The sequence below is a fragment of the Ovis aries genome, chromosome 24, assembly GCF_016772045.2.
Source record: "Ovis aries strain OAR_USU_Benz2616 breed Rambouillet chromosome 24, ARS-UI_Ramb_v3.0, whole genome shotgun sequence".
NCBI lineage: Eukaryota > Metazoa > Chordata > Mammalia > Artiodactyla > Bovidae > Ovis > Ovis aries.
In genome coordinates, this window is record NC_056077.1 from 25,343,697 (window position 1) to 25,357,118 (window position 13,422).

The 13,422-nt window shown below is 42.4% G+C and overlaps 1 protein-coding gene across 6 annotated transcripts in view; it reads right to left on the minus strand.

The window, feature by feature from the left end:
* The window catches only part of NSMCE1 (NSE1 homolog, SMC5-SMC6 complex component), a 35,143-nt gene extending 22,103 nt beyond the window's left edge, over positions 1 to 13,040 (minus strand). For 4 of the 6 annotated variants that reach the window (XM_027967141.2, XM_027967144.2, XM_060406212.1 and 1 more), the window contains exons 1-2: positions 12,994 to 13,040; positions 6,048 to 6,194 (exon numbers count right to left, since the gene is read on the minus strand). In XM_027967141.2, coding sequence (XP_027822942.1) covers positions 6,048 to 6,183 — 136 coding nt within the window. In that variant the 5' untranslated portion in view covers positions 6,184 to 6,194; positions 12,994 to 13,040. Of the gene's footprint in view, positions 1 to 6,047; positions 6,195 to 12,748; positions 12,879 to 12,914 lie in introns of those variants that run through there. The other 2 variants (XM_060406215.1, XM_060406214.1) reach the window with 2 other exon arrangements.
* Positions 13,041 to 13,422: the final 382 nt, after the last annotated feature.

Below are 13,422 nucleotides of genomic sequence, written 5' to 3' on the forward strand. Positions count from 1 at the left end.
ACAGGGCTCCTTACAAACTTTTGTCAGATTTATTCCTAAGTATTTCATAGTTTGATGCTATATAAATGTGGTGCTTTTAAAATTTTTTTCAGTTTCTGATGATTCACTGCTAACACAGAAAAAATGCAAATGATTTTTTGTATACTGATCTTGCAACCTGCAACTTTAGTAGAGCCACTTATCAGTTCTGGTAGCTTTTTCAAAGACTCCATCTGATTTTGTAATACACAGATGAGCACGTCTGTGAATAGACAATTTTACTTCTTCCTTTCCAATGTGGATGCCTTTATTTTATTTTTCCTTGCCTGAGTGCACTGGCTAGAACCTCTAGTACAATGATGAACAGAAATGATGAGAACAGACATTCCTGTCTTGCTCCTGAAATCAAGGGGAAAGTATTCAGTCTCTTACAATTAAGTATATTAGCTGTAGTTTTACACAGATCCCCTTTATTGGGTTAAGGAAGTTCCCTTCCTTTCCTATTTATTTGTTGAGGGTTTTTTTTTTAAATCAGAATAGACTTGAGATTTTTCAACTCTGTGCAGATAGTTGTTGATTCCTCTCTCCTGCTCTAAGCCCTGAGATCCTGTTTATCTTGCTTACACCCTGCTCAGGAGGATCTCATTGGTTTTCTGTAAGAGACTCCTCTTCATCATGCCAGGGTAGATAACTGGATTTTGTCAAATGCTTCTTCTGCACCTACTGAGATGATCTTACGGTTTTGCTTTTATAGTTTGCTAATATGGTGAATTACTACACTGACTGATTTCCAAATGCTTACCCCTTGCATTCTTGGGGTAAACCCTACTTGGTCATTTTATATCATCCTTTTTATATATTGCTGAATGAAACTGGCAAAAATTGTGTTTAGAATTTTAACACCTACAGGGATTTCCCTGGTGGTCTAGTTAAGAATCCGCCTGCCAAGTCAGGGGACATGGGTTCGATCCCTGGTCTGGGAACTAAGATCCCACAAGCCTCAGGGCAACTAAGCCACAACTACTGAGCCCACGCACCACAACTACTGAAGCCCACGTGCCCATGCTCCACAACAAGAGAAGCCATGGCAACGAGAAACCCATGGACCACAAGTAGCAAAAGCCCACATACAGCAACAAAGACCCAGTATGGCCAAAAATTAATAGATAAAAAGAATTTTAGCATCTACATTCAGGAGGGATCTTGGTCTTTAGTTTTCTCTCCTTGCAGTATCTGTCTGGTTTTAGTATTAGAATAATGCAACTCTTATAGAATGACTTGGGAAGTGTTCTCTTCAAGTTTCTGGAGGAGCTAAGGTAGAACTGGTATTACTTCTTCCCTGAATGTCTGATAGAATTTACCAGGGAAGCCATCTGGGCCTGGAACAGGCACTATTCCCAGCCCCATGTGAAAATCCCACACTGCTTCCCTAATGCTTTTTCTCAAGTGTTTCTTAGCTTCAGGGAGTTCCCTTGCTGATCAGTTCCCAGCTCAACCCTTGACAGGAGTGGAGAGGTACTCTACAGATTTCTGCTCTTCTCTCTGTGCACCTCTCTTCTCCAGGACCCTGTCCTGCAAACCCTAGCTGCTTTCGTCTCCTGAACTCTCAGCTCCATCTCCTCAGCTCAGAGAGTCTGTCTGGCTCTGCCTGGCTCCCCCCGCGCCATGGCCTGAAGACGCTCTCACGGCAGTGAGTGGAGGCAACTGTCGTGCTCACCCCCCTCTTCCCTGTGGTGTAAGAAGATCCTTGGTCACTGTCCCTGGTTCCTGGTACACAGTTCCTAAAACACTTGGAATTTCCCGAGTGACAAGGTGACAGGCAGGTCTTCTGTTCTGATGAGATGACTCTTGGCAGGTCCCTAACTAACTTCAGGATGAGGGCCGCTTGCAGAAAGAATAAGCCTTGATTTGATGCTTGGAACTTTCAGCCTCATCCCACAAATCTGGGGAGCAGAAATTGAGCTAATCACCATCAGCCAATGATTTGATCAATCACACCTATGTGATTAAAACTGCACTAAAAAATCCCTAAATGTTGAGATCTGGAGAGCTTCTCTGAGATGAACACATCAAGGCCCTAGGAGGGTGGAGCACCCAGAGAGGGCGTGGAGGTTCTAAACCACCCCCGCCTGCCAGAGCCTGGCTTTGCGTCTTATCTGCACAACTATTCTTGAGTTGTATCCTTTACAATAAACTTAGAAAGCTTCCCCAATGGTGCAGTGGGTAAAGAATCCACCTGCAGCGCAGGAGACACAGGAGATGTGGGTTCAATCTCTAGACTGGGAAGATCCCCTGGAGAAGGAAATGGCAACCCACTCCAGTATTCTTGTCTGCAGAATCCCATGGACAGAGGAGCCTAGTGGGCTACAGTTCCTGGGGATACAAACAGTCAGACAAATAATAAACCAGCAAAGGCAAGTAACGTGTTTTTTTAAGTTTTAACCCATTCCACCAAGGTATTGAACCTGAGGAGGGTGTCATAGGAACCCTTGATTGACAGTCAGTCAGTCAGAAGAATGGGTGGCCCAGGACTTGCAACTGGCACAGGAAGTAGGTGCAATCTCACAGGACTAAGCCCCTCCCTCACTGGTGGGATCTGACACCTAACTCCAGATACATAGTGTCAGAACTGAAGTGAGTTCTTGGACACCTGGGTGGTATGTAGAGAACTGGGAAGGTAGTGTTGGGGGGGGGGGGGCGGAACAACAATGAATATTTGGTGTCAAGATGGAAAAAACCCTCATTGCTCACCTCTCAAGAGATCACTGTCCTTCACTGACTAAAGTTCAGGGTTGCAAGATTTTGTCCATTTTTCAATTGTTTCAGTCAGGAAAGTAAAGAGTCCCTGTTGCTCTAACCTGGTCAAAAGGGGAAATCCTCCAGCACACGTCTTCACCCGCACTCCACAGGCCTCCTGTACCCACGCCAATCAAGGGGGCTTACACTGGACTTGTCTGATTGTGTGTACATGACTCACAAAACCCAGAGTAAAGTTTATCTCTGTGTCATCAGCCCTTGCCCAGAGGCCCGGCCCACCAGGGAGTCTCAGGAAGTGCTGCCGGATGGCCACATGCTTGCACACAAGCCCTGGGCCAAAATCGAAGGTGCTCCAGTGCCAGGAAGAAAGGCCAAGGCTTCATACCAGGATGTCAAAAAAAAAAATTCTTTCCTAGCCAAGAGATGTGGGGAATTGGTCTTCCCGCAATGACAGTAACAGGGGAGCCCAAATTAGGAAGCATTTTGATAAAAGGGACGAACGCTGCGGGCAACAGCAAGGAGAAGAACTTGCAGTTTCAACAGCTTCGTTGCTTCATCTTCTCTGAGGCCCTGAGCACTTTTCTCATTGGCAAATGGGGAATTTCCTAGGAATCTCTTCAAACGATAGGAGATTAATAATCTTAGTCTTCTAAGCTTTTACTTAATTTTAGATGATTTCTTTTTATCATCCCTTGGGGATATTAATCTCTCAAATAACACTGACACTTAAAAACAAGCTTTTCTCTCTCACTCTCCTTTTTTTTAATGAAGGATGGGAGAAAACATCTATAGTTCTATCCTGACTATCCTAGCCATAACCAGATCTTGATGAACAGAAACGGTACATGAGATGTGAGGAATAAATCAATTCCTAGACACATTTTACAGGACTTTCCTAAATTAGGTCATGACAACTTTAAAGGTCAGATAAAGGCAAAAACACTTTCATTCTTAGTACTGAGGCATCATACAGCTCCTTACAGTCAGCTCTGAAACTTCCCCATCAACAATAAAGCTCAAGGCCAGAGCTTAGGTAAGAAACTAAAAGAGAGAAGGAACTGTCATGTAAGTAAGATTAAGAAAAACATGACTCTGCCTATCGCTGGAGGACACTGATGGCCAGGGTTAAAGTCCTGCTGTATTTTTTAAAGAGCAAGAGAAGGCAGCTTGACAGGTGTAATATTCCATTTCTATAAAGGAAAAGCGAAAAGTGAAAGTATGAGTCACTCAGTCATCTCTTTGCAACCCCGTGGACTGCAGCTGGCCAGGCTCCCCTGCCCATGGGATTTTCCAGGCAAGAATATTGGAGAGGGTTGAGGCTCTCACCAAAGACCCCGACCCACCACAGTACAGGCAATCAGAGCAGATATATTTTCACCAGGAGGAAAGTCTCAAGCACAGCAATAACTATGTCACTGTCTTGCTTCAAATCCTTCCAGAAGGTCTGCAATGTCCACAGAGTTAAAAAACAAAAACAAACAAACAAGCCAGCCCATGACTATGGAGTACAATTATGGGCTCTTCATAACCTGTAAACCTACACACCACAAGAACACGTTCTCTTCCCACAGAGCATATGTTCTTGTCCAAAGTTTCCCAAGGTTCATATGTCAATTAAGTCTGGACACAAAGGATCGAGGGGAGTTTAAAGGGATTCCTTATTGAGGGCCCCGCCAAGCTTTTGACTTGTTGCCATGCACCATCCAGCTCTCAGAATTTCCCATGAACACATCAGCGGGCCAGCCACTTCAAACCTGCCTCCTCTCTAAACGCCACCCTCTTCTGTCCGCCTCCTCCTGCACATCAGGAAGGACACTGCTCTGTACTTGCCGTCTCCCCTTACTGCTCTTCCCCGCTCAGCTCCTGGGGACCTGGCTTCTGCCTCCGTCACATCACAGACTCCAGTTCTCTAATGAGGCAGCTGGTCTCAGGTCCCTTGACCAGTGTCCCCAGTGCCCCACTCATACCTTACCCCAGCCCTCTTGGCTTAGCTCACTACTTCTTTTGAAAATTAAAAATACCAAAAGAGGGCCTTCCCTCGTGGTCCAGTGGTTAAGAATCTGCCTTGCAATGCAGGAATGGAGGAGGGGGCATGGGTTCAATCCGTGTTCACAGAACTAAGATCCCACAAGCCGCAAAGCAACTACGCCTGAATGTTGCAACTATGCCTGAATGTTGCAACTACTGAGTTCACACACCATAACTAGAGTCCGCGCATCGCAATGAAAGATCCTGCATGACACAAGGAAGCGCCTTCATGCCGCAACTAAGGTCTGATACAGCCAAAAAAACTCACAAAACTACAGAAAGACAAAAACATACAATAAAGAAACACTTATTCCTGTTAATCAAGACAACGACTACACTATCCTAATAATGTCACATTTACTTCAAGTCTTTTTCTTTTTCAAAGAACAAAATAGACAATGAGGTGTCCATTGATTTCTAATGACAAAATGATCCCCCTCCTCCTCTCCCCAAAGACAAGCACCGCACAGCGTACCCCACATCCTTTGAGTCCACTTTTAGATTTCTACACGCAGACGTATGTATTCATGAACAGTAAAGATTGTTACGTTTTACAAAATATTTAGCACAATGACATTGTACAATAAGTATAATTTACCAACTTTTTCACTCAATGAGATCTACCCACACTGACATTCCGCTGAGTAAGATCTACGGATGTGGATTTCACTGATCTGTCCAAATGGATCCTCTTGCTTCTCCTGAGCCCTCCAGTTACTGAAACCAGGTCCTGTCTCTAAGTGCTCCACGTGTGTTATCTTCGCTTCTCCCAATAACCCACTAAGACGACGCTCCCAATGCCCACAGCTGGCACAAGGCAGGGATGAGCTTTACCAGCTGGGCCAAGTCTAAGGCTGTGCCCTTCACTGCTGTGCGAAGCTGCCCTCTTACGTCAATAGCCAAGGGAGCACCTTCCATGCCAGGTGTTTAGCTCGTATCATGTCTCTTAAGCCTTTGAGCCACCCCAGGTGCCAAGTACAAATAAAAATCCTCATTTTAGAAGTGAAGAAACTCGGACTAGAGAAGGCGCTAGAGCTTTAGTGTGAACCATAACTATCCAGCCATCAGAGTCCAGATTCTTAGCCACTGGGCTAAGCGTCACATTTACTTTTTAAAAAAAATCAAGAGTTGAAGATAAGCAAGATGGGCTGGTGTGAGACAGTGACAGACCTGAATGCCCAGGTCGGAAGCATCGGTGGACTGGGTGCGCGGCATCAGCCCAGCATCACTAGCCCCCGATCGTACGGCCGCAGAGCAGCCTGGGGGCAGGGCAGGGTACTCACAGTCATGGACCTTATAGCAGTGCTTCTGCAAGCGCTTGACGTCGCACTCTTCCAGCACACCGTGAGTCATCAGCAGCTGCAGAAATCGCCGGTGGACATCCGTCATGATGCCCGTTCTCCTCGTGTTGCCCTGCATGGATGGAGGAACTAAAAAAGGAAGCAAAGGAAATCCAGTCACGTCCGAGCACACCAGAAGCGATGCTCCATGCTGTGTTCCAGTCTACAAGTTTGTGACAGTTTCTAGAATCAAGTTCATCATGCTGATTAGTACAAAAATGAAAAGGACACAAGTCAGGGACAAGGCACATCAGCACTGTGCAGAGGTAAGAAGCTTGAGCTTCCCTGGTGACTCAGTGGTAAAGAACCTGCCTGCCAATGCAGGAGACGTGGGTTCAATCCCTGGATTGGGAAGATCCCCTGGAGGAGGAAATGGAACCCACCTCCAGTGTTTTTGCCTGGGAAATCCCATGGACAGAGGAGCCTCACAGGCTACCGTCTATAGGGTCACAAAAGAGTCGGACACAACTTAGCAACTAAACAACAACTGGTGAAAATAACAGACTCTGGAAGCAGCCAGAACGCCAGGTTTCACAGGTTGCTCCACCACACGGGTGCGTGAAATAGGGAAATGGACCCTCTACGCGCTTCAGTTTCTGATCTGTTAAGTGAAAAGGACAAAAACATCCTCCTTAGAATTACTATGAGGAAAAACGAACAAAGAACATAACAGCCTGTGACAACTATAAATGGAGTATAACCTTTAAAAATTGTGAATCACTCTGTTGTACCCCTGAAACTTAAAATATTGTGTAACAACTATACCTCAATTAAAAAAAATACATATAGGAGCCTGGGGGTAACAGTCTAAATGCTTGTTTAAAAAAAAAAAAAAAGTTAGCTATTTTTACTAGTAGACAATTCTGAGTCTGAAAGTTGGCTCAACCTCCCACCAGGTCTATGGTTTGGGATAAATTTAGCTGAGGTCCCTTTTCTCACTATAAAATTAGAATAACATTCACTGCTTAGAGAGATGAGAGGAAACAATAAGAGCTGGTTTCCCTCTCCTCTCCCACACCACTGATAAAACAACTGTTGTGCTAGGACTGCAGGGTGTTTTGAAAATCTCCTTGCTCTCTACTAAAACGCTATCTTTCCACAAACCACAAAGATCAGAGCTGATAAAAGGAGCCTTGATTTTAAAAAAAGCACAAGTCTGATCTAAAGGCCTGCTCCTGCCACAGAGAGGTGGTGCGGTGCAGGGGTAAGACCTGGGGTTTAGAACTAGACAAAGGGCTCCGAGACCAGTGCGTGCCAGACTCGCGTGATCTTAAGAATCACCCAACTCGTGTATTACAAATGCAGATCTCCAGGTCTTTTCTGGAAGTTCTGACTGCACAGGGGCTTGGAATCCTGAGGTTTTAACATCCACTTCCCATGATGCCATGATCTCATCAGAAAGTCACTATTACCTTAGAGAAATATAACACAGAATAAACACAGGTTTAGCTAATATGCTTAACCTCAGTCTTTTCATCTATAAAATGGGGATAATACTATCTTTAACACATACGATGAAGTTTAAATGAAATATGACTACCAAGGGTTTGTCAAGAACTAGCACCAGGAGATATGCAAAAAGGTTACTATTCTTTCTAAAGGCATCATTGGCTGAGCCTCAGAACTAGGAAGACACACTATCTCACAACCAGCCCCTCTGCCTGCCTGCTAGCTACCCTCGAGTATATCTCACCAGCATCTCAATCTCAACCAATCCTAAACTGGACCCACCTTTTCCTTCCTCAACCCTTTTCCTCCCTGCAGTCCTCCTCCTTCCAGAATCACTGGTTCGGGTGTTACAGTCCAAGCAGATATTCAGACACCACAGACCTGATCTTCAGACTCTGACCCTTCTCTTCTCTGGGGTTGACTCAGCTCCAGCCAGTGCTCAAGTCCAGCCAAGTGTATTTCCTATCACTAGGATAGGATATCTCATTCATTCATTCTATTTTTAGGTACTGTGTGTGCATGCTCAGTTGCTCAGCCATGTCTGACTCTTTGCAACCCCATGGACAGTAGCACGTCAGGCTCCTCTGTCCACGAGATCTCCCAGGCAAAATACTAGAGTGGGTTACCATTTCCTACTCCAGGGGATCTTTCCAACCAGGGATCGAACTCACGTCTCCTGCACTGACAGGTGGATTCTTTACCACTGAGCCACCTGGGAAGTCCGTTTTAGTACTGAGTACACCCTTAATTGTCAGTGGTTGTTCCAGGGACAAGAACAGAATATTCTGTGGACTTTTATCCTAGAGACTATGGAAACTCAGGTTCTCCAAATTAAGGGTCTTTAAATAGATGATGCAGCCAGGCTGTTAGATCAAAAACTTGCCAAATTGAATAATGAATAAAACCTAGCTATATGACATACAAGTTACTTCTAAAACATAAGAATGCCAAAAAATTTACAGTAAAAGGATAGGAAAATACACACTCTGCCAACTAACCAATATTAATACGACACAAAATAGACTTTAGGGCAGAAATTATTACTAGAGATAAAGATGGTCCCCGTAAAATGATACAAAGGTTCAGTTCCAAAGAAGCTCTAACAATTTTAAATGTTTAAGCACCTAGTAACAGAGCCTCCAAACAGTTAAGGCAGAAATAATCAGACCTACAAAAATAAACACGTAAATCCATAACTATAGTGGAAGATTTTAACATAGCCCTCTCAATCACTGATAAAATGAATAAAAAGAATCTGTAAGTTTATAGAAAAGACTTGTAAAATGCAGCAAAAAGCTTAATCCAATGGACATGCATAAAACACTGCACCCAACAGCAACAGAATACAGAATCTTTAAGCATACTCAGAATAATTTTGCAAACTGCCACATATGGGCCAGAAAGCAAGTCTCAGCAAACTGTAAAGGACTGGTCTCATTCAGAGTATGTTCTCTGACAGCAGTGCAATACAGGTGGAAACCAGAAACGAAAACTAGAAAAGTTGTTTAGAATTTAAGAAACATACTCCTAAATAAGCCATTATTAAAGAGGAATTATTAATGGAAATTAGAAAATATTTTGAACTGAAAATAACAAAACATTACACACAGAAACCAGCAGAAGGAAACTAAAACAGAAGAAAGAAATTAATAGCCTTAAATTTTTATATATACTTGAGGAGGGAGGGCATGAAAATTAGTGAGTTAGACACCCATATCAAGAAGCTATAAAAATAATAACAGCAAATTAAATACAAAGAAAGTTAAAGAACGAAAAAACCAAAGACCAGAAATTAATGAAATAGAAAATAAGTACATATCTGAAAAGGTCAACAGAACTAAAATTAATTCTTTGAAAAAAATAATTAAGTGACAAATCTCTGACAAGATTTTTCAAGAAGAGAGATAAAATTTATAAATAAATAACATTTGGAATGAAAAAGGGAAACCAAATGCAGACACAAACGTTTTAAAAAGATATTATAGACAAATTAAAATAACCTGAATTTTAAATGTGTATACAGTCATAGGAACTCATTCAAAACTAAAGATTATTTTAAAACATAAACAATTTTATAACCATTATAGACATTTTATGGGAAATTTATCTTCCCACAAAGAAAACTTCAGGTCCCAATGGATTTATCAAGAAGTTCTACCAAGTATTCTAGAAACAAATAATTTCAAATGTTACACAAACTATCACAGAGCCGGAAAAAGAGCAAGCTGTCCCCAAAGCATCTGATAAGGCCAACATAAGTTGGGCACGGAAACCTACCAAAGACGTCAAAAGAAAGTAACATGAAAAGTTCAATATTTTTCATGAGCACAGATGCAGTAGGCCTAAACAAAAAAATTAACAAACCGAATCCAGCAACGCAAAAAGAATGATAGGTTGTGATCAAGCAAGGGTTTAACACTGAAAGTCAATCAAATGGCATCTGTCAATAATATCTCAATAAAGCTGGAGGGGTCAGGGGACAAAATCAATGTGAGCGACCTGGATTAGGAAGATCCCCCAGAAAAGGAAATGGCAACCCACTCCAGTACGCCTGCCTGGGAAATCCCATAGAGAGAGGAGCCTGGCAGTTCATGGGGTCGCAAAAGAGCTGGACATGACCTAGCAACTGAACAATATCAACAATCATATTAGTAGAATAAAGAAGAAAAAGCACACAATCATCCTAATAGATGCAGAAAATAATAGCTGATAAAATTCAACATTCATTCATATAGAAACTCTTTTAACAGACTTGGCATAAAAGGAAACTTCCTTTACTAAATGACATCTACAAAAACCACAGCACACAGAACACTTAAGGATGAAAAGTTAAAAGCAGTTACTTTAAAATTCAAAGTGATCCAATGTAACTGAATCAAAACAATTCCAATCAAAATCCTAACAGGCTTGGTGGGCATGATTGTGTGTGATTTGACAAGATGATTCTAAAATGTATATGGAAAATGTAAACACAAAACAGCAAAGACATTCCTGGAGGACTTGTCATACCAGGTCCCAAGACTTAATATACAGCTAGAGTAATGAATACAGTGTGATAATAATAATAAAGTTGTGGTAATAGTACAGAAATGGACAAACAAGGCCAATGGAATAGAACAGACAACTAAGGAATAGAAAAGGGTATATATATGGATACTTGGCATGCTGCAGAAATGGAACTTCAGGGAAAAGCACTTTTCAATGAAAGGTGCCAGGACAGCCCATTATACATACATGAACAAAATAAAAATAAAATTAGACACTTATTTCACAGTATCCACAAAAATCAATTCTTGAGGGTTAAGATCATAAGAAAGGAACATTATAAAAGTTTTAGACAACACAGGAGTTTGTCTTTAGGACCCAAAGGTAGGAAAGGACTTCTTTAAAAGATATGAAAAAAACAAACCATACAATACACTGATAAATCGACTTTGTTAAAATTAAGAACTTTGCTCACCAAAAACAGAAAGCACGGGAGTCAGAAACAGAAGACAAGCTCAAACTAGAAGATACTTGAAACACATTTAAACCACAAAAGATCCATAATGAGATTAAAAAAAAAAAAAAAACTCCTACAAACCAGTAAGAGGAAGACAACTGGAAGAACGAACATGGAGAATTTTATGAAGACAATGCACAAGTGATTAATAAATTAAGATAAGAAACGTTCAATCTCGCACCAGGCAAATAAGTGTTAAACCACAGTGACTAATGTCTTATCCATCACCAGACAGGCATACATTCTTAAAAATGGTTGAGGCTGAAACTTGCATCAACTGCTGGTAGAGTATAAGCCCTTCTAATTACTTCAGATGTTTATTTGATAACATTAGCAAATCTGATATCCCCACAAAACCACTCTTAGGTATATGCCTTACAGAAATTTTCACATTTACCTCAGGAAGTACGTTTATAAACTTCCTAAAGTAAAAGTAGCATGCTGTAATAGCAAAAATCTGGCAACAGTTTCAACTCAAGAATATCTACATAAAGGCATTTATAAACATACCATGGAATTCAAAGCAGCAATGAAGTAGAGCTACTCATGGCAATATGGATGCATCTCTTAGACGTAACATTATGTGTAAGAATCAACTCACAAAATATATATCTGGATCCCATTTATATAGAATCTAAAAACTAGCAAATCCGTGCATTGCATTAATGAGATAATACTAAAAACTACAAAGAAGAACAAGGGAATGATAACACAATATTCAGGGCAGTGGTTATCTTCCGGGAGGGAAGAAAAGAATTCAATGTAGGCTTTGAGAAAATGATAATGTTCTATTTCTTAACTAGGTGGTGGATGGTCATTGTACTTTTGTTCTTCAAACTTATAGTTGTGTGTTACTATCTTAATAAAAAAAAAGGCTTGTTTGTGCATTGAAGTCAGTTGCCTCTATGAAGGGGGCAGGGGTTAACCATGGATATGTATTACCTACCCAAGTAATTTATAAATAGAAAAGTTTGTGGAATAAGAAAATCTCAAACATAACCATCTGTGCCAAGTGCCAGACACAGTATAAACGCTTCACGTGCAGTCTCATTTCATCCTTGTCAGAATCTTATGAAGAAAGCATGATCCTATTTTACAGATGAGGAACCTGAGGCTGAGAGGGTAGAAGGCAACAGAATTAGTAATGGAGACAGGGAGTGACCATACAAAAGCAGTTAGGAATTCTGACACCCTCGGTTCAAATATTCAAGAAATATGAGTGAACAATAAAATTATCATCCAGGTCCCTTCTCTGCAATTCTCAAATCGAACACACTCTCAAAACCAACTCTTTTAAGTTTGAAAACCTGATCTAACCTAAGGTGAGGTTATTTAGGGTTGTTGCTTACCCCCTATATATATGTGTACATACGCATATATTTAGCTGTGAAAAAAGTATCTGATTACAAGACACTGCTCAAGACCCTGCTGAAGATATGACAGGACCTACAATGCATGTACATTACCTTTGGAAAACTCGAGAAATTCGGCATTCTGAACACATGTAGCCTCAGGGCTCTGAAATAAGGAGCTGCGCACTTGTACAAGGTAATAAGTTCTGTACCCAAAATAGTAGGGAAGCAGAGGCTGTCAACACCGAAAGCATGGTCAGTGGAAGGCCGTACTTATTCAGATTAGTCAATTTTGTATTTCGCTTTTACAACTAATATTCTGATTTAAAGTATTTCCTCACCTAATATTACGACTTTAAAACGTCTGTCTCCGTGTAAGGGCCTAGCTTCCAGCCTGCCCCTCTCGGGGCCTCAGTTTCCCCACCAGGAACTGAGAAGCCCCAGGCCCCCGGACCCCGGCGACACACTGTGCCACACCACGGGACCGACCCCGGGGCCTGACCGCACCTGCTGCCCGCCCCTCGCCTTTCGAGGCGGCCGTTTTCTTTTCCCTTCAGCCTCCCGCCGGGACGCCCAGATTACCCACCACAGCGCCCAAGCGCAGTCCACACAGACGACGACGAAGGCAGAAAGGAGGGTTCGGCCCCTCCTTCTAGGCGGGGCGAACGCGGATGTGGAGCTCCCATTGGTTGCCATCGCAGATCTAGCCCTCCCATAGGGTGACGCACTTCCGTTCTGCAGCCCGCGCTGTTGCCATGGTGCCGCGGGATCTGTCAATTAGGTCCGGAGTTAGAGCATCCCAAGCGACTCTCTGTACCTTATGGGAAAGGGCTTCCTCTTCTCGTCCTCCGCCTTCCACCTCACAGTGGCACCCCGCGGCCCAAGAAGAGGAAGGAAAAGAGTGCTGTGTGCCCTACGTAGTAGGTTCGATTCCACGGGCACAGCTTAATGCTCTGTCCTGGGGCAGTTTCCCATCTTTAGAACAGATAGTGTTTGCCCCATGGTCAAGAACGAG